General features: G+C 38.6%; 1 protein-coding gene across 3 annotated transcripts; it reads left to right on the top strand.

Moving 5' to 3' along the window:
- Positions 1 to 203: 203 nt before the first annotated feature.
- MED1 (mediator complex subunit 1) lies at positions 204 to 24,412 on the top strand. 3 transcript variants are annotated; one of them, XM_061391618.1, is made up of 17 exons: positions 204 to 622; positions 2,666 to 2,772; positions 5,277 to 5,355; positions 6,516 to 6,570; positions 6,675 to 6,807; positions 7,511 to 7,539; positions 9,491 to 9,562; positions 10,046 to 10,120; positions 10,652 to 10,725; positions 11,316 to 11,405; positions 12,372 to 12,483; positions 13,008 to 13,132; positions 13,380 to 13,498; positions 14,310 to 14,511; positions 16,222 to 16,317; positions 16,442 to 16,547; positions 18,036 to 24,412. In XM_061391618.1, exons 1-17 carry the CDS (start codon positions 598 to 600, stop codon positions 21,262 to 21,264), a joined length of 4,728 nt encoding a protein of 1,575 aa, XP_061247602.1. In that variant the 5' UTR covers positions 204 to 597; the 3' UTR covers positions 21,265 to 24,412. The 3 variants fall into 3 exon arrangements, with proteins under 3 accessions (XP_061247602.1, XP_061247603.1, XP_061247605.1); XM_061391619.1 differs by lacking the exon at positions 2,666 to 2,772 and having other exon boundaries at positions 372 to 622; XM_061391621.1 differs by lacking the exons at positions 204 to 622; positions 2,666 to 2,772; positions 6,675 to 6,807 and having other exon boundaries at positions 5,336 to 5,355.
- The last annotated feature ends 804 nt before the right edge of the window (positions 24,413 to 25,216 follow it).

The raw sequence follows: 25,216 nt of genomic DNA, 5'->3' as shown, positions 1-25,216 counted from the left end.
TAATGGAAATTAAGTGTACTGGGCTACCTTGGGACGTCGTGTTACAAAGACCCGACGTCTAGTATCTCAATAAAGGGGAAGTTTTAATAAAATATTCCTAACAGCAATATTCTTCGAAAAGCTAGTATTTCAGGAAAGACAGCTGGGGCTTTTACTTTGCAAACTGCTTGAAAGCCAAATCGAAAGCGCCAACTTCCGCAGAGGTGTGGAACACTACCACTACAGAAGCTCCACGCCTAGCTCCGAGAGGTCGGAGACAAACCAGAGAGCAGGCAGGGTGGGGATAATCTCGCGAGAAGCAACGTATAAATCATTTTTCGCGATATTTGGTGCCCAGCCCCTTTCCTCTCTCTCTGTCTCTCTCTCGCAGGATCACGGTTAATCTCGCGATCTTTTGGAAGTTCCGTTGGGGAAGATGGCGGCGGCCGCGAGCACCCTTCTCTTCTTGCCGCCGGGGACTTCAGACTGAGTCTTCCCTGGAAGAGTGGGACTGCAGGTGCCCTGCGTCCCGGGAGCCCGAACCAACTTGGTTCCTCCATTACTGGTGGGGAAGGGCATATCCTCTTGTGTAGGACTTAGGCCCTCCCCGCCGTCAGGATGAAGGCTCAGGGGGAGACCGAGGGTGAGTGACTGAGGGGGAAATCAGGGGGCGGGACACAGCTGGGGGAGCCAATGCCTCCTCGGGGGCCACTCTCCCGAGGGCTCAGGATCTAGGAGGCGGGATATGTCTGAGTTTTAGAGTCTGACTGCCTTCCTTGGTGATGGAGAGCTTCGACTTTGGCGAGATGGGGGCTCCCAACTTGAGTGTGAAGGTTTCCTGTTTGGCAAGGGGCAACATTTGGGCCTCAGAGCATTTTTTAGCCTAAAGAGATGGGAGACCGGGCAAGTTAATGTAAAACTTGCTTCTTCAGAAGAGAAATCTGAATAATGATATAAAACAGTAATAGAACGCTGTATATCAAAGTACTGTAAGATGTTTTGGCGTGAATGAAATGATAGGTCCTTATGGTATTAAAAGCCAGTAGTTTTCAAAAATGTCACAGTGTTCATATCTTGTGGTGTTGTATATTTTAAAAATGCTTTTAATTTCAGTCTTTAAATATCTGAACTAAGAACTGCTGAAAAACACTTTTCTGTGTAACTTTATATTCTCTAAAGTTCCACATTTCAGCTTAGATGCTCCCTTAGCATTTCGGACATAGTTCTATTGATACACGATTATTTTCTTGTCTTCTCCAATGTACTCTGAGCTTAGTAGAGCAGGATCTTGCTTTACTCATCGTTGTATTGTCCTGGGCACGTAATGTTGTGTTGTGTTAGTCACTCAGTCGTTTCCGATTCTGTGACCCCACGGAGCCCACCAGGCTCCTTCGCCTATGGAATTCTCCAGGCAAGAACACTGAAGTGGGTTGCCGTTTCCTTCTCCAAGCACATAATAGTTGCTCAAAAAAAAAAGTTTCATTGAAGCATTTTTGTAAAGATATTTATCATCGGCCTTCTCAACGGAGAGAAGGGAGGTGTGTTTGAAGGAGAAAGGAAAGAGGGTGCAGAGAATGACAAGTGTTAAGTGGAATCTTAGTGAGGCAGGAATTTTGTCTAGTTTGCTCACTGCTGTGTCTCTGAGATGTAAAATAGTGCCTGAGTGAATGTCTTAAATGTGGGAATTGCCAAACATTTCTCCAGAATCATAAACTGGATGAAACAGCCCCAAGAACAGTTTTCCAGAAGATGAAGGCCTTGGAGGGAGGAGTTGAATCTCTATTTGAAGATGTCACTACTTCAACTTTGATTGCTGACATTCTATTCATCTTTCAAGACATCTTTTCTGTAACGTCCCTAAACTAATTACACACTTTTCCTCCTTTGAATTTTGATAGTAATGTGTCTATTTTTAAGAGCATATCTCATTTTGCTTTGTGTGATGGTTATTTTCACATTAACTTATCCACACCCCCTCACAGATGTCATCTCAGGCATATTGTATTTTTGCACTGCTGGTCTCCAGCACAGTCCTTGCTCGTGTTAAGCAGTTAAAAGAATTACGGGAGTGTTGGAGGTTGTAGGAGTTTCCTTCAAACACTATCTGGGATCCATTCTTTTCTACCTTTCTCTTACCTTTGCCTGAAACTCATCCATCAGTCACTTGACATGTTCCTTGTTCATACAGTTTGAATTCAAACAGGAAATAGCTGAATGGCAAATGAAGCTTGTTTTCTTGATAATACTTACAAATTGATCTCTTAAAATAATGTGAAAAAATTAAGAAAGTCTGTATTTTCACAATGAAAACCAACTAACCATAGTAAGGCCATGTTCAAATGTATGCTCTGTATATGTCATGCAAAGGATTTCAGGCATATCATGAAATTATTTTGTTGTTAAACAGTAGTCTTGATCCTCAGGACTGGAGGTGGTTCTTTTTTTGCTTCTCATTAAGTCTGAAGAGAAAGCAGTCCCCTTCTATAGTGTTTGTTAGATTAGGCCCATAATTTCTGTCTACTTGTTATTAGAAATGAATTCTTTGTGTATTTTGAAGTAAATGATATTGGAAAAGATTTTAACTGAGTTCGTACCAGGATGAAGTATGGGAGTTTTGTTTGCAAGAAAAACTGTGGAAGGTCTTGAACGAAGAGTTGCTAATGATGTTTTCTGATTTATATCTTAGAGTCGGAAAAGCTGAGTAAGATGAGTTCTCTCTTGGAACGGCTCCATGCAAAATTTAACCAAAATAGACCTTGGAGTGAAACCATTAAGCTTGTGCGTCAAGTCATGGTGAGGATTATGGTGAACTGGATAAAGTGTTGTGCTTAGAAAATTATTTGATAAGCTAAGTTACCTATGTAGACTTTTTCTAGCTAGTTATTATGGTGTGTCTTCAGTTTTATTTCTCATAACATCATACGAACATGATGGCTTTCAACTTTTAAGAGTCTACCTAAGAAGAAGATATGTTAGTAGAATTTTGTTAATCATGAGTTATAGTAAACTGGGATATTTTAGGCAAAAGTTGTAAGAAACACACTTATAAAGCATAATGAGTTTCCTAGTGACCTAGTGTTTAGGATTCCCAGCTTTCATTACTGTAACCTTGGGTTCAATCCCTGGTTGAGGAACTAAGATCCCACAAGTCCCACAGCGCTGCCAAAAAAAAAAGATACACATGATAGCCTGATATAGAGAAACATTTACTTTTTACTTCCTGTCAAGCTCCTTGATTCTAATGTGTTAATACTTTCATTGTATCTATACTGGTAGTAGAGTTTGCAATCATTTTTAATTAACTTCACTTGTTTACTCTGTGATTTTCTCTACAGTACTTTCTCCTTCCTGAGGCATTCACCAGTATGGGGAGCCCTTAGTTAAGTGGAATACAGGGAGTGGGGTGAGTGTATAGCACAGCACTAGTAAGAGAACTGAATTTGCTGTCAAAAAAACCTTTATTTTAATCTTGACTCCACTACTACCTGTATAACCTTGGACAAATTACTTGTTTTTTTCCTACCCTCAATTTCCTCATCTAGAAGGTAGAGACACCAGTTTGAGTAAGATGAGCAATACCAGTTGGCTTTTTCACACAGTTTTGCTGTAAAGATCAAATGAGATAATGGACACCAAAATGTCATGTTGCTTAGAGATTTCTGTAACTAAGTTCTACAGACATCTTCTGGCTCAGGATTTTATACATAAAAAAGATTTGTTGTTGTTGTTGTTTTTTTAAGTCTTAATGACAATTTTTCCAGTATGGGTATTCAGAGGTTGTCATTTTTTTACTAGAAGGCAGCCATATTCTAGTTTGAGATACCACCTCTAAATGATATTGTCATTAGAGAAACATCATGAGCTAGAGGACTCCAGGTGGCTACTAAGACCCTCTTTTGGGTTACCAATTCTTGGTTTGGTCACCATACCTTCCATTGTCTATTTGTCACTTTTGCAGATTCAGAAACCTACTTTTATTGGTATGTAAAAGATTTTGAAGAATTTTCAACAACTGTGTGTGTGCATGCTAAGTCTCTTCAGTCATGTCCAACTCTTTACGACCCTATGGACTGTAGCCTGCTAGGCTCCTCTGTCCATAGGATTCTCCAGGCAAGAATACTGAAATGGATTGCCATGTCCTCCTCCAGGGGATCTTCTAAACCCAGGGATTAAACCCATGTCTCCTGTGGCTCCTGCACTGCTGGCAGATTCTTTACTGCTGATCCACTGGGGAAGCCCTTTTAAAACTGACATATTAACAAAATCTCAGTAGATTAACATGAAAGTCAGAATGCCTGTTTATTAATGAGGGTTTGTCTTTCCAGTTAACAAAATACTGGTATCCATTGTCTAGAGCAATGGACACAGTCCTTGTCTATTTAAGGTATAAAGGAATCTGGATTATTAATTAAGCAGATGTTTGGGAGCATGGAATTAGAGCCAAGAAAGATGGATTTAGGGCGTGGAAAAGCCTCAAAACCTATCCTTGTATCATAAAACTGCTCATACTTCTGGGGACTAGAATGTTGTACAGAGAGAAACTGCTTCCTTGAATAGGTTTAGAAAAATTATGCTAAATTTTTGTTCTTTGGATTTTTGGATTATGTATCTTGTTTCCTAGAGTGAGTCTGTTGGGTGGGCCAAAAATTTCATTCTGTTTTTTCCGTAACATGGAAAAATCCAAATGAACTTTTTAGCTGGCCCAGTAGTTTGACTAAGGTTTGGTTGTATTTCTTAGATTACATGCATATCACCTTATTAGGTTTGGGAATTGTCAAATTTGAGCCACCCCATTGTGAGTCTTAGGATATAGTCATCTTCTGCAGGAGGCTGATTGCATTTATTACATTTTGATTCTTCTAATTTTTCCCTGAAAATTATTTTAGATCTGGAAATACCTTTGTTGTAGACTTTTTTTTTTGGTTGCACTGTGTCATGTGGGATCTTAGTCCCACAGCCAGGGATTGAACCCACATCCCTTGCTTTGGAAGCATGAAATCTTAACCAGTGGACCACCAGAGAAGTCCTAGATGTGAAAATACCCTTTTCTCCTTTCATGGATATGGATATGGTGTATCCATGTATTCAGTAGATTAACCTTTCCTCTGTTGGACAGATGGACAAAATAACAATTAAAAATTTATAGATTATCTAGAATATATAAGAAATATAGAGTATATAGACTACTTCATAATCTGTAGACTCCTGAAATATTATTTCTAGAATAATGTATGTGTTTACCAAAAACTATTGGCTTGGTTAATTTTTACCTCAAATGTTTTCCTATTTTAATATAGGAGAAGAGGGTTGTAATGAGTTCTGGAGGGCACCAACATTTGGTCAGCTGTTTGGAGACATTGCAGAAAGCTCTCAAAGGTTTGTAAACATTGTTGAAATATGCTAACGTCTTAAAAACGCTCCAGTTTAGGAAAGACTTTTATACTAGAAATGTAAGTTGAGATAGATAGGTCTCACTCTTGATTTCATTATGAAGTTGAGATGAACTTTTACCTGAACTTTTGAAACATTTATTTTTTATTCTATTTTGAAGGCTGGTAGAGACTCAAAAAATAATTGATGAAGGATAACTAAGATAGCATATAGGAGGGGGAAATTTTTTTCCTTCACATGTTCTCTCCTAATTAACTCAATAAGAAGATGGACTTTTTGACTGTAAGACTTTTACAGTATTTATTAAGAATGTTTTCATAAGAAAACGAAAAGAGGAAAGAAAAAAATGTTTTCAGGAAAGCAAACATGAAATTTAAGTCATGAGCTTGATTATTCAAGCTTATAATTACTACTTCTGTCTGGTTTTGAAGGAAAATGAGAGTAAAAACAGACAAACAGGTTTTACACTGATTATCATAAATGAGTCGGGATTGGATCCATACCCGCTTTACCACTAGATGACTAGCAAGTCCCTAAGTATGTCTTTTTTAAAGATATATGCTATGCTAAGTCACTTCAGTCGTGTCCGACTCTGTGTGACCCCATAGACAGCAGCCCATCAGGCTCCCCTATCCCCGGGATTCTCCAGGCAAGAACACTGGAGTGGGTTGCCATTTCCTTCTCCAATGCATGAAAGTGAAAAGTGAAAGTGAAGTCGCTCAGTCCTGTCCGACTCCTAGCGACCCCATGGACTGCAGCCTACCAGGCTCCTCCATCCATAGGATTTTCCAGGCAAGAGTACTGGAGTGGGGTGCCATTGCCTTCTCCGTCTTTAAAGATAACCTGTCCCAAATGAGTAAAGAAAAAGTGAAAGGAGAAAGGTCCAGTTTTTTTCAAATAGATCTTTTTTTTTTTTGACCCTTATTGCTTAGGCTGCAGCTAAGCCTTATCAGTGAGCTTTGTGCAAATTATAAGCATTTGAACTATAGATAAGCTTTGTGCAGATTACAAGTATTTGGACTATTGAATGTGTTTATGGCTTTGGAAGGACAGATACACTCCTCAGGATGTTTCTGTCTTTGAAGAATACTATTTAAGTTATTTGGAGCATGCTTTGTGATTTCCTTTTTTTCACCCTTTTGTAGTAACATCTTTACCAGCAATGACTGACCGTTTGGAGTCTATAGCAAGACAGAATGGGTAAGTAGTATATCTGTAGGCAGAAATATTTAACTTAGTGTTGACTTTGGGTGGCTTTATTTATGTGTCTTCTATTAATTTTTGTTTTGATTTGTTCCTGCTAGACTGGGCTCTCATCTCAGTGCCAGTGGCACTGAATGTTACATCACGTCAGATATGTTCTATGTGGAAGTGCAGTTAGATCCTGCAGGACAGCTTTGTGATGTAAAAGTGGCTCACCATGGGGAGAATCCTGTGGTATGTGTTGATATTTCACTGGAATCTGTGGGGTTTACTTAGGGACATTAATTTTTAAAGATATTGTTGGGGTTTGAAATAGTTTGGGTTTAGGTTTTTTCACGAGCCACTGTAGAGATGATGTGATGGGCTACAACATCAGTAGCTGTAGAGTGGAATTTAGAATACTCTGGGTCCATCTCTGACATCATCCAAAGGCTTTGACAAGAAGAAACACCAGAGGAACTTTTTCCAATTCATATCAACAAACATGAGCCGCAGTTGAACAATAGGTGCTGGGGATATGAACAATTTAAATTCCTATCCTCAAAGAACTTATAATCAAGAAGGACAGATAATCTTGTATATAGCTAATGTCTCTGAAAAGCCCTGTAATAGAGACGAATGTAACAGGTGTATAACCAGACAGTTGGATATGAATTCCAAGGATGGCTTTAAAGAGAGGTCCTAATGTTTTAAACAAGCAACTGAAAGTTGATTCCTTTATAAAGTATTTCATATATTTGATTTTTAATTTCATGACCCAACCCCATGGTTTACCAAGTAGGAAGAAGATGTCTTTGATATCTTAATATAAGGACCTTCTATAGTTTTAATGTTTTTGTTAAAAAGCATGTGTTATTAATAAAAAAGAAAAAAACTTTTGATGTCTTCAAGCATCTTAAAGTAGCTTAGAGTTTTAACATAATTTCTTTAATTTCAGAGCTGTCCAGAGCTTGTACAGCAGCTAAGGTGAGCAGCTGACATTTACATTCCCTTTTATTGGCAGACAGTGCTGTTCTTTATAGTTACATTTTGAGAATGGTTAGAATTTACTTTTCTAAGGAACAACTTTATTTTCTTGGGTCAAGATTTTTCAGAGTCTGTACTTGATCACTTTCAGAATTGACTTAGCTTTTTTTTTTTAACACTCTATTCCATCTATCCTAGGGTTTCCCAACCTTGACAGTATTGCCATTTTGGGTTGGGAGATTCTTTGCTCTAGGGAGTTGCCCAGTTCATTCTTGAATGTTAAACAGCATCCCTGGTTTCTCCCAACTAGTTAGGATCTATGATAACCTCCTGATCTGTGATAATCAAAAATATCTCCAGATATTGTCAGACGTCCTCTGGAGGACAAAATCACTCCTGGTTGAGAACTGCTGAGTTAACCTTAGGAATTCTCTGTGGAACAAAAATAAATAGAACCTAATTATTGAATTAGAGAAAGCTTGAGAAAATTGAGTCTATACTATGGAAAGAACTTTTTTTCACTTTGAGAAAAATTGTTTTATATTTCAGGTTTATGGGTCCTAAATCATAGTAAAGTGCTAGGCTTGAAGACAGTCTCTTTTAGTAACTGATGTCTTTTGTCATTGGCTTATCTTTTCTCCTTTAATTGAGTGGAGATTTCCATGCTTAAATTTAAACCCAGAATTAACTCTCTGGGAATTTGAGAAAGTTGTTACATCAATTTTATGTTTTAAATATAGTGCAGTTATCAGACATCACACGGAGGAATCTTACGGGTTTAACATTGAGAAATAAGTTTTACACTCAGCCTTCCAGTGATCATTTTAATGTCCTTACAGCCAAATACACCAGATTTGAATGAGCTTTGAAAAATTGCAATGCAACATAAAAAAATAACCTTTTATGATTTCATTTACTCAATAAGTCTAGCAAAGATGTATTATCAGAATAGTCCAGGAAACCAGTATTTCTGGTTCTAATGTAGAATAGGAGACTGTACCAGTTTATGGACTGATGGTGTTCTAAAGTTAATTTGTAAGCATGTTTGGAAGTGGGAACTTTAGAAAGAATATTAGTCTTTACCAGGTATTTTTAATCACTCTGTATAGATGATGATTTTAAGGTAAGGAATATATTTTGCTGTTGCTCTTGTTTCTTTTTAGTGTCTTCATGGCACTTTGGGCAGTAAGTATTCAATAAATGCCTGATCAAGTATCTGACATTTGTCAGAGCAGTACAGTTTTCAACAGACATTTTTTTTTTTAAGTTTGAAAAAGGAATAGAGACTTAGAATTGTTGAGTTGTGTTGGATTCCTGCCTATAAAAGCTTATTTGACTAAGAATCCATCTCTGAATGTTAGGTTTTAGGATGCCAGGATTCCTGGTAGTAGTTTCTTTTTCCTGGGGTAAATCTTGTTATAGGATTGTTATAGGAACATTTCAAAATATATCGTTTGCCTCCACACTACCTATTCTGCCTTTACTTAGGTCTCCCATCTCTCTCCCACTGTTCATTTCCTTTCTCTGCTCTTAGTGTATACATGAAAGTGTCCTATCTTCGTAGTTTATTTACTTCCTTTTTCTCTCTAAAAGATTTTTTTTCCTCATGACATCCAGTCATCTCAGTTACAAATTAAGAGGAGAAGTGCTTTATTTAAACTAAGTCTCATTACTGAAGAACAAATTAGTATATGAGGTAACAGGTCTTTTTGACTATCTTTTATACTGCTTATTAGCACCTTCTCCCAAAAAATGGAGCAGAGAAAGGAGAACATTGTATTTTCTTTTGCAACTTTTGATTGATTCCAGAAAACTCTGGGGGGAAAAATAAAAGCAAATTATTAAGATTAGTTTTATATAGCCTTGATTTTTGGGACTTTGCTGATACGATTGAGTAGTAATTATATGTTTTATTCTCTTCCCTCTCTCCTGTTCCCTGAACATCTTACAGGGAAAAAAATTTTGATGAATTTTCTAAGCACCTTAAGGGTCTTGTTAATCTTTATAACCTTCCAGGGGACAAGTAAGTATTTTTTGCTTTTGTTTGAAAAATTAGTATAAATCTATAAATCATTTTGTACTTAGAAATTTGCCAAGTCTTCTGCCCTAGCTCATTTGTAATTTCTATTCATTCTGACAGTCTATAACTCAGCTAATTAATGTCCTTTAAAGGTATTTTAAATAAACAGTATCTGCATTAATGATTATAGTGCTAGAAGGTAGATTATAATCCTTGAGGTATCTTCAGCATATTGATTTCTAGGCTGAAAGAAATTGTCATGGGACTGGTTTTATATTTTTAACCTAATTGGGATTCTGCTTACTTGCTTGGTCTTTTAAGTAGAGATAAAAACTAGCTTTGGTAGATCACTAATGATTTTGTTTTTTAATTTTTTTTTTTTAGATAGATATCTAAGTTGCTTCCAAGGTAGATTTGCTCTCTAGGCTTTCAGTGTTTGTGTATATGTATATTCGTTAACTAATTCTTGTTCTGTTTACTTTCCAGCAAACTGAAGACTAAAATGTACTTGGCTCTCCAATCCTTAGAACAGGATCTATCTAAAATGGCAGTTATGTATTGGTAAGACTGGCTAAAGTATCAATTCTCTTTGACCTTGTTCTTAAAGTTTTTTGTCTATAGGTTACTAGGCTTCTGTTATTTAAAAAATATGTATTATAGATGCATGTTACTATGCATCTGTATTTTACCTGTACTGTACATCTTGTCCATATCCTTTCACTTCCCAAATGATTGCATTCCATTTTCTGAATATCAGTATCCCTAAGTTGTTGGTTGGTATTCCATAGGTTTTATGAGAAGACTTGTGAAACCTGGCCTCCCTTCTGATAAATAATATTATAGTTGTAATTTTTGTTCACCATATTACACACTGGTATATTCTTAGAAATTATCCCTTCACCTTGAGGGTGAAATATAATTGTTAAATGCCCAAGATAGAGTCATTAGGATAGAATTAAAAGATGTGTAAGGCCCAAGATAGAGTCATTAGGATAGAATTAAAAGATGTGTAAGGGCTGAACTCATTATGACATTATATGCTAATACCTTCAGGGCTTAAATGTAAATAAACATAGATCATTTGTCTTGCAGGAAAGCAACCAATGCTGGTCCCTTGGACAAGATTCTTCATGGAAGTGTTGGCTATCTCACTCCAAGAAGTGGGGGTATGTGATGCTATTTTGCTTGTTTAGAAAAAAACCTAATTTCTAGTTGAAAGATTACTACTTAAAATTTCATCTTGGTTTTATAAGCAGAAGGTGAAAATTACTAGTCATTTGTGATGGTTTTCTTTTTGTTTAATTGAAATGTAGTTGATTTTCAATGTTGTGTTAGTTTCTGGTATATGGTAAACTGATTCAGTTGTATATACTTTTATTCTTTTTCCTATTCTTTTTCATAATAGTTTATTATAAGATACTGAACGTAGTTCCCTGTGCTATACAGTAGGACACTGTTGTATAATAGTTTGTCTCTGCCAATCCCAGACTCCAAATTTACCCCTCTCATTTGTGTATTTTTTAGTGGTTTCTAAGGTGTCAATACTTGCCCTCCCCTAGTTTTCATATTTTTTAATTGTGAAGTAAATTGTTGCTGCTAGAAATAATACTTATGCTTCTGTCGTATTTCACAAGCTGCTTTGGATCATGAGTTCTCATATTTTAAACTATTTTCTTGTATATAGGTTTATAGGAAGGGAATATTTTTCTTTATTTGTAAGTTACCTGATAAAGTAGTGATGTTTTATTTTTCATAGGTCATTTAATGAACTTGAAGTATTATGCCTCTCCTTCTGACCTGCTGGATGATAAGACAACATCCCCTATCATTTTGCATGAGAATAATGGTAAGACTTTCACTATAAAGTAACTAAAGGTTTTGCTCAGTGTTTAAAAAATATTTTAAAAAATTTGAATGCCCAGACCTGCCTGTACTTTCTGGTTTGCTACTCACAAATAAATATGCCATCCCTATCAAAGTTTTCCATTTCTACCAGAGTTTGCTTCTGATATATACATACACATTCATACATATATACATATGTATATATACGTTTGTTGTCATCTAGTTGCTCAGTCATGCTCAGCTCTTTTGCGACCCAATGGACTGTAGTCTGCCAGGCTCCTTGTCCATAGGATATACATACATAATAATAAAGGCTTAATTGATCCTTTTGAATGAGTAAATGAGTGAATGAGAAAATGTAAATGATCTGACTTGAAATTTGCTTTAATCATTACTTTAATGGTAAAGAAGTTAACCAACTTACTAAAGAACTAAAATAATGGATCTTACTTTGTATTTGCACTTTTTTTGGGTGCACTACATGGCTTGCTGGATCTTAGTTCTTTGACCAGAGATGGAACCCCATGCCCTTGGGAGTGAAGGCACAGGGTTCTAACCACGGACTGCCAGGGAATTCCTGTATTTGCACTTTAATAGACTAAAACCTAATGAAAAATGGCCTAATACCTCATTTTGCTCCCCTTTTTAACTTCAGTCATTGACTGTCTGTAGTCATAATTCTGTTTAAATGCATTCTGAAGTTGGAGAAAATAAGTTAATATTGGTAATCGGTCTTTAAAATTTTTTTTCCTTAGACTGCATTGTTTCCTATATTTTGTATTATTTACTAACAGAATTATTGGTTTGTTAGAAAGGTACTTGTAGCATTTCTAAGTTATATAGGTATAGAATCTGATAATTAGGGCTGACAAATTACACAGAAGCTAGCTTTTTGTTTTTTTTTTAATGTTAAGATCCTTATAATTTGTGTTACTCTGGAGAATACCATTTTTTTTCTTTTTCCCAGTTCCTCGATCTTTGGGCATGAATGCATCAGTGACAATCGAAGGAACATCTGCTATGTATAAACTCCCAATTGCACCATTAATTATGGGATCACATCCAGTTGACAACAAATGGTAAGTGAAATATAATTCTAGGGTAGCAAAGTCCATTTTTTTTCAACTTTAAGCCCAATAAGAAACAAGTATTACTTTGACTTGGCTCTTCCCACACTTGACTTCCTAGGGGTGGGCTTTTTGTTTTATCCATTTGATTTCTCTTTTCGGTATTTGCATGCTCCTCTTTGAAGTCTGCTCATAGAACACAGTTTTATCATGAGAGAGAAAGAAGAGAACCGTGCTACTTCCACTGGCTTAGTGGTTTAGTGATTGCTCTATGGGATTTTCTTATGGGACTTTATGTTGATCTGGAGCTATGTTGGAGTAATATTAATAACTAGAGAACGTGTTTCAGGATAGATGTTCGATAAGATACTTTAGGGTTAACAAATAGGATATTTTGGAATTGGGGGAAGGAAGTTCAAAGAGTGCAGTTTGATAGTCTTTGTATGTGTTTATATGATACAAACGTGTCTGAGTGTTGAGAACTTTTCATTTTTACATCAATTCAGAATCCCAATCCTCTACTTTTTTTTTTGAAGGACTCCCTCCTTCTCCTTAGTTACCAGTGCCAACAGTGTTGATCTTCCTGCTTGTTTCTTCTTGAAATTTCCCCAGCCACTTCCAGTATCTAGAGCATTTGTTCAGAAAATTCAGAACTGCACAGGTGAGTTTTAAGCAGCATCAGAAGCTAATAATTGTTATAAAAGTAAAAGCAAACTTCAAATTCACATTATCTTAGCCCTCTTTCAGTCTTGACCTCAAAAAACTAGTGATAGGTATAGATATCATGGTGTTTTGAACTAGTCAGTGCTTATTAGTAAGTACTTCTTGAATAAATGGGTGAATGAAGGGAAAACTGAGCTGTCAACATTTTCATCTTACTGTGATTATATTGATCTTTGCTCTTCCAGGAATTCCATTGTTTGAAACTCAGCCAACTTATGTACCCCTCTATGAACTGATCACTCAATTTGAACTGTCAAAGGATCCTGACCCCTTACCTTTGAATCACAACATGCGATTTTATGCTGTAAGTAAGGCGTTATGGATTGTTGTAGATTATGGTTGGACCCAAGATCAGAATCTTCCTTTTATAGGATATCGAAATCAGAAGACATTCTTTTGGCTTACCAGATCATGTCCTGTTTTCTCAGGCAGGAAATTACAGATATCTTTGAAATGTACTGAAAAAGAACATAACTTCCAAGTTAGGAAAAATGTACATTGAATTGTTGAAATTTCAAATGAAAGTCTCTTAATGGTATTCTAAACTTTAATAAGCTTATAAGTAGGTATTAAGAATTCTTGCTGTTTAATCCTTTCAAGTGCTGTGAACTTCTGATCTACAGAGTACTTACAGAGAAGAAGGTACTGGAATGAGTGAATTAAGGACGGTTTTTAAACCACATCTGAACTTGAATTTATTTGAATGTTTGACAATAGTCTAAAGTAACAGTTCCTCAATTCTGGCTCCATTATAACTGTATACTGCTACTGCTAAGTCACTTCGGTTGTGTCTGACCCTGTGTGACCCCATAGACGGCAGCCCACCAGGCTCCCCCGTCCCATAGGGTGTTATTAAAAAATAAAAATTTTGCACTTACTGTTCAGGGACCCCTTTTATACAGATTTCTGAGGTAATTTTTATGTTAGCTAGGTTAGGAAACCACTGGCAGAACATTTAGAAAAAAGGGGTCTTTTCAGCCAAGTAAGTGAGTGGCAAGAAATTGCTGATTTTTGAGGAGTAGGGTGTTTTTTGTTTTTTTTTTTTCAGGATAGTTTGTGGTTGGAGTACAGTGGCTGAGTAAATAGCATTTGTTCCCTTTGTTCTTTTTGCCCAGGCTCTTCCAGGTCAACAGCACTGCTATTTCCTCAACAAGGATGCTCCTCTTCCAGATGGTAGAAGTCTACAGGGAACCCTTGTTAGCAAAATCACCTTTCAGCACCCTGGCCGGGTTCCTCTTATCCTGAATCTGATCAGACACCAAGTGGCCTATAACACCCTCATAGGAAGCTGTGTCAAAAGAACTATTCTGAAGGAAGGTACTGCCTTTCCTTTTGCTGTATTTACCGGTAAATGGTACTGATTACTCTGCTACTGCTAAGTCACTTCAGTCGTGTCTGACCCTGTGTGACCCCATAGACGGCGGCCCACCAGGCTCCCCCGTCCCTGGGATTCTCCAGGCAAGAACACTGGAGTGGGTTGCCATTTCCTTCTCCAATGCATGAAAGTGAAAAGTGAAAGTGAAGTCGCTGAGTCGTGTTCGACTTTTAGTGACCCCATGGACTGCAGCCTACCAGGCTCCTCTGCCCATGGGATTTTCCAAGCAAGAGTACTGGAGTGGGGTGCCATTGCTTTCTCCGACTGATTACTCTAGTAGTTCTCTAATTTGGTGGCTCATCATATCACCTGTGGAGCTTCTAAAACTACAAATATTTGGTTTCCATACCAAATGAACTTAATTAGAATTTCTGTGGGAGGAGTTGGGAATCTAGTTTAAGCTCTGTGGATAATTTTGATGGAAGCAATCTGTATATTGGCATATGGAAACTACTGAGTTTTTTTGCAATGGGCTTACTGTTTTTCTGCATGCAGTGGTGTAATTGGGTACCTAGGGCCCTGAATCTTGCAGCAGATATATAAGGTATAATTTGAGATTTTGTAGGAAGAGAGTTCTTGACACCTAAATTTTAGGTTGTTAGGCAGTGCTTCTCACGTTTTAATCCTGAGTATATTTTCTCCACCTTCTTTGGAGAATTTTATCATGTAGCTTAAAAACAGATGAGACCTGTGCCCTTTTCTTTCTCTCCCAGGATTCTGGAATGCTGATGTTTTTCACACAGTTTGCTCTTAGAAATCTTGATATGAATTTTGGCTGCTCTAGTTAATCATAGTTAATTTTTTACATTAGTTGTAAACATTTCAGTGATAGAACTGTGCCATTCAAATGGTAGGCAAGAAGAAACCCAGAAGGTAAATCAGGACGTATATTTTATGGGAGTAAGAATTGTTCCAGAAACGAAAAATTTTAGAAAGTTGAAGTAATGACACAGAACATGTGCAAGTATCCTTATGACCCTTCTGTTTCATGTATCTCAATCCTAGGAGATTATCCACATAGCTTTAGAGCATTTAAAAATGAGTTTTTGTGAGATAGTTATGAAGTTAGTCCTACAGAGATACATACTTTTCCCCAAGAAAGTATATAATTCTTGTCTCTGGGCTTTCAGCATGTTTGGCTTAGAAACCAACGATGATAGTTATATGTAAGTGTATTTGGCATAAATATATCATTTTAGATTGTATTCCCTACGTCCATGTTTACCAAACTATGGAATGTATAGCTAACAGCTGTATACTAGTAGAAAGCAGAGTTTATGACAGTGATTCTGATGCTTATCAAATAGAATGAGAAACTCCTCTTGGCCACATTTATTTTCAGAATTGATTTTCAAGGCAGGATGTTTATATCTGCCAAGGACTTTATCAATTTAGGGATTAAATATCTTCATTTAAAAAAACTGAAGTTTACTTTGTTTTAGAGTATTTATAACATAAACTGGTAGATTCTTGGGAATCTGATTTCTTCAATCACCTGTGAGTGCCAGTGGGTTTCATGTTTTTAAAAAAATATATGGGATTTAGTTTCCAGTGAGGGAGAGAAAGGATTTCATAATTAATGATTACTATTTACACATCTCAAGTCTTTTTATCTAGTTGATTATTTTATGATCCTTTTCTTTGCCTTTTAGATTCTCCAGGGCTTCTCCAATTTGAAGTGTGTCCCCTCTCAGAGTCTCGTTTCAGCGTGTCTTTTCAGCACCCTGTGAATGACTCCCTGGTGTGTGGTGAGTTATGTGGGTGGTTAGGACCTCTCTCAGGGTAGCAGTTTGGTCCTTTTATCTCTTCTTGAAAAGTCAGAAACTGAAGCCAAATCCATCCTAAACACCTCCTATATGTTTTATTTTTCAGTGGTAATGGATGTGCAGGACTCAACACATGTGAGCTGTAAACTCTACAAGGGGCTGTCAGATGCACTCATCTGCACAGATGACTTCATTGCCAAAGTTGTTCAAAGGTAGCACTGGCCCTTTTTCATCAGAGTACCATTAAGAGGTGTATAAAGAATGCTGTTTTCAGTAATAAATGAATTAGAAATTTAGGTGGAAGGTATTTAGTCACTGCTTTGAATTCACACTTCTCTGCTTTTGGATCTAGAAGCAATATGAGTTTTTGATTTTATAAATCTCATAAGAGTAATAGGAAGTAAAGTAGGTAACTTCAGACCCAGTGTTAGGGCTCTTTTATGAGGGAGAGAGCTGAAAAAAATGTAGATCTTTTTTTCACTTTTCCTCTGTGTCATTTTTGTAAAAAACACATGTAATATGTCAAACAGCAGTATGTGGGAAGATACTTTAGCCATTCAGCTTCCTGGAAGCATTAATATGTAATTTCAAGATTTTTTAGAGCAGGTACGAGTGGTCTGTTTAGTAAATAAAAATAAATTTTATTGACACATAAGACATGCCTGTAAATGAACACATGTCTGTTCCTTTACATATTGTTTATGGTAGCTTTTGAGCTAAGATGGCAGAGTAGCTGGACAGAAACCATATAATCTTAAAAAGTCAATATATTACTATCTGGTCTTTTAAGAAAGGTTGTTGACATAGTGTAGAGCAAATTGTTTTCAAACATGTTTATAAACATAAATTTATCTGTAACATAAAAAGTGCTTTGCTTTAAAATAAAAAGGATTTCCTGCCAGTGGTAGTACTTTTCACAGATAGCTTTGGGGTGATTTAAGCTATTTAAGTATAGAATTTGATGGGTCAAGAGATTTTTCTAGTGGTTCATCAATTAAGATAAATTGTATATACAATTACACCATTAATCACATGTGAAGTCCCCAAAGGAGGGCATTTTCTTACTGAGGTCATTATTACCAGTTTTATTTTAGTTCAGTATGGTATCTAATTATTTGGACATCTGTTTAGGATTGGTTTGTTTTTGATGGCATGTCAAAGGAGGTTGATGATTGCCTCCTGGTCCAGATTTTTTTTTTTTTTGGCTCCTCTATGTGGCTTGCAGGATATCAGTTCCCCATCCAAGGATTGAACCTGGGCCCTCAGCAGTGAAAGCTTGGAGTCCTAACCACTAGACTACCAGGGAATTCCTTCCAGATTCTTTTTATTCATTCATTCATATAAAATATTTATTTGGCTGTGCCAGCTCTTAGTTGTGGCATGCGAATCTTTTTTTGTGGCATGTGGGATCTAGTTCCTTACCAGGGATCAAAATCAGGCATCCTGCATTGGGAGTATGGAGTCTTAGCCACTGGACCATCAGGGAAGTCTTCCTCCAGATTCTTTTTAGAATGGGTATATCCAAAGCTCTGGCATTTTACAGAACTGCTCCTGCCTTATAGGTCCTCTGCCTTACCTGAAAACTATTTATTGCACATCTTTACTTAAGGCAAAAGTAAAGCCTTTATCTCAAATGAAAAATTGGTTTAAGTAGCAGCTAATGCATTGTTCATTTTGTTTTTTTCCATCTTATTTTACAGATGTATGTCGATTCCTGTGACGATGAGGGCTATTCGGAGGAAAGCTGAAACCATTCAGGCCGACACTCCAGCACTGTCCCTCATTGCAGAGACAGTTGAAGACATGGTGAAAAAGAACCTGCCCCCGGCTAGCAGCCCAGGGTATGGCATGACCACAGGCAACAACCCAATGAGTGGTACCACTACACCAACCAACACCTTTCCGGGGGGTCCCATTACCACCTTGTTTAATATGAGCATGAGCATCAAAGATCGGCATGAGTCGGTGGGCCATGGGGAGGACTTCAGCAAGGTATCTCAGAACCCAATTCTTACCAGTTTGTTGCAAATCACAGGGAACGGGGGGTCTACCATTGGCTCGAGTCCGACCCCTCCTCATCACACGCCGCCACCTGTCTCTTCGATGGCCGGCAACACCAAGAACCACCCGATGCTCATGAACCTTCTTAAAGATAATCCTGCCCAGGATTTCTCAACCCTTTATGGAAGCAGCCCTTTAGAAAGGCAGAACTCCTCTTCCGGCTCACCCCGGATGGAAATGTGCTCGGGAAGCAACAAGACAAAGAAGAAGAAGTCATCAAGATTACCACCTGACAAACCAAAGCACCAGACTGAAGATGACTTTCAGAGGGAGCTATTTTCAATGGATGTTGACTCACAAAACCCTATCTTTGATGTCAACATGACAGCTGACACGCTGGATACGCCACACATCACTCCAGCTCCAAGCCAGTGTAGTACTCCCCCAACAACTTACCCGCAACCAGTACCTCACCCCCAACCCAGTATTCAAAGGATGGTCCGACTATCCAGTTCAGACAGCATTGGCCCAGATGTAACTGATATCCTTTCAGACATTGCAGAAGAAGCTTCTAAGCTTCCCAGCACTAGTGACGATTGTCCACCCATTGGCACCCCTGTTCGAGATTCTTCAAGCTCTGGGCATTCTCAGAGTGCCCTCTTTGACCCTGATGTCTTTCAAGCCAATAATAATGAAAATCCATACACTGATCCAGCTGACCTTATTGCAGATGCTGCTGGCAGCCCCAGTAGTGACTCACCTACCAATCATTTTTTTCCTGATGGAGTAGATTTCAATCCTGATTTGTTGAACAGCCAGAGCCAAAGTGGTTTTGGAGAAGAATATTTTGATGAAAGCAGCCAAAGTGGAGATAATGATGATTTCAAAGGATTTGCATCTCAGGCACTAAATACTTTGGGGGTGCCAATGCTTGGAGGTGATAATGGGGAGACTAAGTTTAAAGGCAATAGCCAAGCTGACACGGTTGATTTCAGTATTATAGCAGTGGCTGGTAAGGCTTTGGGTCCTACAGATCTTATGGAGCATCACAGTGGTAGCCAGAGTCCTTTATTGACCACTGGGGACTTAGGGAAAGAAAAGACTCAAAAGAGAGTAAAGGAAGGCAATGGTGCCAGTAATAGTAGTCTGTCAGGGACAGGATTAGACAGCAAACCAGGGAAACGCAGTCGAACCCCTTCTAATGATGGCAAAAGCAAAGATAAGCCTCCAAAGCGGAAGAAGGCAGACACTGAGGGAAAGTCTCCATCTCACAGTTCTAACCGACCTTTCACCCCACCTACTAGTACAGGTGGATCCAAATCTCCAGGCAGTTCAGGAAGATCTCAGACTCCCCCAGGTGTTGCCACACCACCCATTCCCAAAATTACTATTCAGATTCCTAAGGGAACTGTGATGGTGGGCAAGCCCTCTTCTCACAGTCAGTATACCAGCAGTGGTTCTGTGTCTTCCTCAGGAAGTAAAAGCCACCATAGCCATTCTTCCTTATCTTCTGCTTCCAACTCAGGCAAGATGAAAAGCAGTAAATCAGAAGGTTCATCAAGTTCTAAGTTAAGTAGCAGTATATATTCTAGCCAAGGGTCTTCTGGATCTAGCCAATCCAAAAATTCATCCCAGTCTGGGGGAAAGCCAGGCTCCTCTCCTATTACCAAGCATGGACTGAGCAGTGGCTCCAGCAGCACCAAGATGAAACCTCAAGGGAAGCCATCATCACTTATGAATCCTTCTTTAAGTAAACCAAACATATCCCCTTCCCATTCGAGGCCACCTGGAGGCTCTGATAAGCTTGCCTCTCCAATGAAGCCTGTTCCTGGGACTCCCCCATCCTCTAAAGCCAAGTCCCCTATCAGTTCAGGTTCTGGTGGTTCTCACATGTCTGGAACTAGTTCAAGCACCGGCATGAAGTCATCTTCAGGGTTAGGATCCTCAGGCTCATTGTCTCAGAAAACTCCCCCATCATCTAACTCTTGTACAGCATCTTCCTCTTCCTTTTCCTCAAGTGGCTCTTCCATGTCATCCTCTCAGAACCAGCATGGGAGTTCCAAAGGGAAATCTCCCAGCAGAAATAAGAAGCCGTCTTTAACAGCTGTCATAGATAAACTGAAGCATGGGGTTGTCACCAGTGGCCCTGGGGGTGAAGACCCAATGGACGGCCAAATGGGGGTGAGCACAAATTCTAGCCATCCTGTGTCCTCCAAACATAACATGTCTGGAGGAGAGTTCCAGGGCAAGCGTGAGAAAAGTGATAAAGACAAATCAAAGGTTTCCACCTCGGGGGGCTCAGTGGATTCATCTAAGAAGACCTCAGAGTCTAAAAATGTGGGGAGCACGGGTGTGGCAAAAATTATCATCAGCAAGCATGATGGGGGATCCCCCAGCATTAAAGCCAAAGTGACTTTGCAGAAACCTGGGGAAGGTGGTGGAGAAGGGCTCAGGCCTCAGATGGCCTCTTCCAAAAACTATGGCTCTCCACTCATCAGTGGTTCCACTCCAAAGCATGAGCGTGGCTCTCCCAGCCATAGTAAGTCACCAGCATATACCCCCCAGAATCTGGACAGTGAAAGTGAGTCAGGCTCCTCCATAGCAGAGAAATCTTATCAGAACAGTCCTAGCTCAGATGATGGCATCCGACCTCTTCCAGAATACAGCACAGAGAAGCATAAGAAGCACAAAAAAGAAAAGAAGAAAGTAAAGGACAAAGATAGGGACCGGGACAAAGACCGAGACAAGAAAAAATCTCATAGCATCAAGCCAGAGAGTTGGTCTAAATCACCCATCTCTTCAGACCAGTCCTTGTCTATGACAAGTAACACAATCTTATCTACAGACAGGCCCTCAAGGCTCAGCCCTGACTTTATGATTGGGGAGGAAGATGACGATCTTATGGATGTGGCCCTGATTGGCAACTAGGAACCTATTTAAAGCAAAAATATGGCCAGAGAAGAACTAAGTGTATAGGCAAATCATCATAAGGAGTGAGTCAGACAGGTCTGATTTTGTGTTTAAGAATCTTAAATGGCATGGCTTTGACACCAAGTGGGATGAATTTTGAAAGGCATAGCCGGACCCTACTAAAGAGACCATAGGGTTTGATTCTGGTTACCACAAATCACTTGTTCCTTTGCCAGAAAAAAAAAAAAAGTTTTAAAATATTTGCTTATGAAAGGGAGGGGGTGGGAAGGGCTTAGGGAGAGGGAAGGGTGGGAAACAGTTTTGTGGGAAATATTCATATATATTTTTTCTCCCTTTTTCCATTTTTAGGCCATGTTTTAAACTCATTTTAGTGCATGTATTTGAAGGGCTGGGCAGAAATGAAAAAGCAATACATTCCTTGATGCATTTGCATGAAGGTTGTTCACCTTTGGGTAGTTGTCCATTTGAGGCAGGGGCAAATGAAGGACTTGGGTCATTTTGGACACTTAAGTAATGTTTGGTGTCTGTTTCTTAGAGGAGTGATTGGGGAGGGAAGATGATTTTAGCTATTTATTTGTAATATTTTAACCCTTTATCTGTTTGCTTTTATACAGTGTTTTTTTCTATTCTATGAGGTTCAGGGTTCAAAATGATGGGAGGCAAGGAGGAGGCTTATTTGGTGGTAGGGAGCTTGTGGCTTATGCTGGTAATGTAGTATCAAGCTGAAGCAGATCAGTCAGAGCCCACCTTTGGAGTCAAGTAGAAAACCAAAATGGTGTTTTTGTTATAGGAGGTTTTTCATAGGGTTCAGACATCATAGGAATATTAGGAGTTACCTTTCTGTGGAGGTATTGATTTATAGTTTTTTCCTTTAAAGAAAGCTTGGCTGGCTTTTTGGGATGTAAACATGTTTTCAGATTCAGTAAAGTTTAAAAGTGGGATAGCCTCCCTGACCCAGTGGCATGAAAACCATTACAGAATTCATAGTTCTCCTATTTCTACAATGTGCCAAAAGTCCATATCCCAGCATTTTGTTTGTAGGAGAACTGATGCCATTCCTGAGAACTGGGCTCCTTGTTTCCCTTCATCACAAGGATAAGGAGTCCAGACTTTAATCACTCCACTGTATGCTCCCTTAGATAAAACAGTAAAAAATTTGCAGCCATAGTTCACTTAAAACCGTTTTCAAGCTCACTTGAAGTAATGGGGGCCTGGAATGCTAGGTGGGCATGAAGATAAACCCTTGCTACTATGTAGCAACACAATTGGACCTTTTTGGAAGAACAGGTCTGAGTCTGGATTCTGGGGGACATCAATAAGAAGCCCTTCTCATACATATAGAAATCCAGGAGACCATTTGAGTGCAACACAAGTTCTCAGTATTTGGAGGGTCCTCTCAAAATTCTGCGGCCTTACTTTGATTTTGACACCTGCACTGTGCCATTCCTGATGATTCCATTCAGGATCTGTATCAGCAGGATGGGGCACGATCCCCAGCACAACTCTTCTGGATTAAAAAAAAAAAAAAAAAAAGCCAGGTGATTCATTTGTGTGTGTGTGTGTGTGTGTGTGTGTCATAAATGGAGTGACTTCATCAGATACTGAAGAAGATTTCTATATTCAGCTCTTTCTGCAGGTTGGAGTTAGCATAGAGTTGGAAAATCAGCTTTGGCTTTCTTTCCTGACTGTCTCTGATTTCCTTTAGTGTTCTCCCTTTTCTGGTCATCAGCTCTCAACAACTCTGCCACTTTTGTGTCCCAAGGTAATAAGAAGTAGGAAACGAAACATTGCAAAGTGGAGCAAGAAAAGTTATCGGTTACCGTATCAGAGTCAAATGTCTTGGGTGACACTAAGGAGGACATGGGCAAGGTGATACCAGAGTGCTTTATCTTGTGATGCTGATACAGTAGCAGCCTCTCAGACATACAACCAGGTTGGATTTCTCACAAGTTTCTCACCTAGTTTTGAATCTTATCCCATTGGTTTCTGCAGGAAAAAAAAAAAAAGTTAAAATGGTTTTTAAGTTTGGGTGGGGAAAGTATGGGGAATGTACTGCATAATATCAGGGGCTCAGCTCCCCCAAGTAGAGCCAACAAATACCAAAATGAGTAAACTGGGAAGCTTTTTCTCTCTTTCTGTCTTCATCCCAGATCAAAGAATTCCGAGTTAGGATCTGGATGAAGGATAAGCCCCTGAATTGTCGATGGGCACACCCCACACACTGACCCAGCATCTGAACTTGCTTAACAGGGAGCCGGGGCTAAACTGCTTCACCCTGCCTGAGAACCAGGGAGCACTGCATTTCTCCACAGGGTGGAGGAGAAGAGGCAGAATAAACCAAGCCTGGGACACCTCCCTCCTGTCTAGGTGTACTCATTCTTCTGTTTCAAAAGACGACAAGGACATGAAGTCAACTTCTACCTATCTTCTGCTGCTGGTGTCTTATGTATTCTTAGTTTGACCTGATTCCTCTTCTGTCTTTTGGCTTCATGTTAGGGGTTCTTGGTCAAAACCTGCTCTGATGTACATGAAGATTCCAGGTTCAAAAAATCAGTTTATTTTAAAAAGTATGGGGGGAGGCGTGAAATGAAATGATATAATTGCCAAAACTAGGCTTGAGGTTGGTGGCTCTTGGAAGGATTTTCCTTAAGGCCTAGGTCTGAAAATACAGGGCAGCACTATCATGAATTCTGAAAAGAAGCCTTCCAGGGAGCCAGTGAGTCATAGTATCCAGTTGAGTCACTTAAAGCAGATTCCAGTATAGGAAACTCATTCACAATCCCTTGGCAGTCTCATTTTTTTAACCTTTTATCCCTAAATCTCCCTCCCTCTTTATTTCTACCCTTAAGTTTTTTTGAGGGGTAGGAAGTACCTAACATCTCAGAAGCTAGGTTGGGAAACATGCTCAGTTGTAGAAAAACTGAGCTGTAAATTTTGTGTTTTAAAAATGTACATCAGGAGCAGTTGGGGAGGGTCTTTTCTAAAAAAACTTTCAAATTTGATTTTCTGTGCATATGGCCGTTCTGTAAATACTTTGGGGTTTTTCATTTTTTTGAAAGTAGATAAAAATCTGTGGGATTTTTTTCCCAAAACATTACAAAAATGTGTTTATTTACATGCAAATAAATTTCTTTGATAAAAAGCACCATGTGTATGTGTAATACATTTTTAACTTTTGAATACTTTTTGTTTATTCAGCTTTTAAAAAATCCAATCAAAAAAATTTTAACAAAGTAAAAAAATCTCCTGAGTAGTACTTGATAATGGGTTAACTGGAAAGGATAATTGAAATTAGAGAAAAACCTGTGGAAGTTTTCATCTGATTTATCTTGCTCAAGCCACTTTTACTATCTTTTGCAGGCCTCTGTCACCAAATTCATCAGTAGTTCTTGCTGAGAGAAAACTGCTCTGAGATGAGATGCAACTAAAAGGTTGTTTCTATTTGATGGACGTGAAGCAGTAACATTAACAGTGTCTGGGACAGGAGGAGGCTGTAGCATCTAGACCTGGGTGTGTGGGCCTGAGAACAGGTTTCTGAAGCTGGCTTCCTTGCTTAGGAAGTAATTTCTAAGATTAAAAAAAAAGTTAATTTAAAAAAGTGCTTGGAAGGATAAGCCTTTCGGGTAAAATGTGCCCGTTTAAAAGATCTCTGCACTTGTTGCTCTTAAAGTAAGCTCATCTCTTAAATCAGACATTCATAATAAGCCAGTCACTGAAAGTGCAAAGGAAAAGTGGTAGGAAAACAAAATCATCTACTTCGGAATACAATTAGAAGTGGTCCAGCCAGGACTGCTAGAATTTGTGATACAGTTTCCAATATTTTATCTTTGAGATATAATTATGTGGTTTTCCGCTCTAAAGGTAAACATTCCTTATTTCATAGAAATCAGATCATAAGTTTCGAGACCTGGAATTGCTAAAGTATACTATGACATACCATGACACAATC

The sequence above is a fragment of the Bos javanicus genome, chromosome 19, assembly GCF_032452875.1.
Source record: "Bos javanicus breed banteng chromosome 19, ARS-OSU_banteng_1.0, whole genome shotgun sequence".
NCBI lineage: Eukaryota > Metazoa > Chordata > Mammalia > Artiodactyla > Bovidae > Bos > Bos javanicus.
The sequence above is the reverse complement of the archived record's forward strand: the minus strand, read 5'-3'. Positions and strand labels throughout refer to the sequence as shown.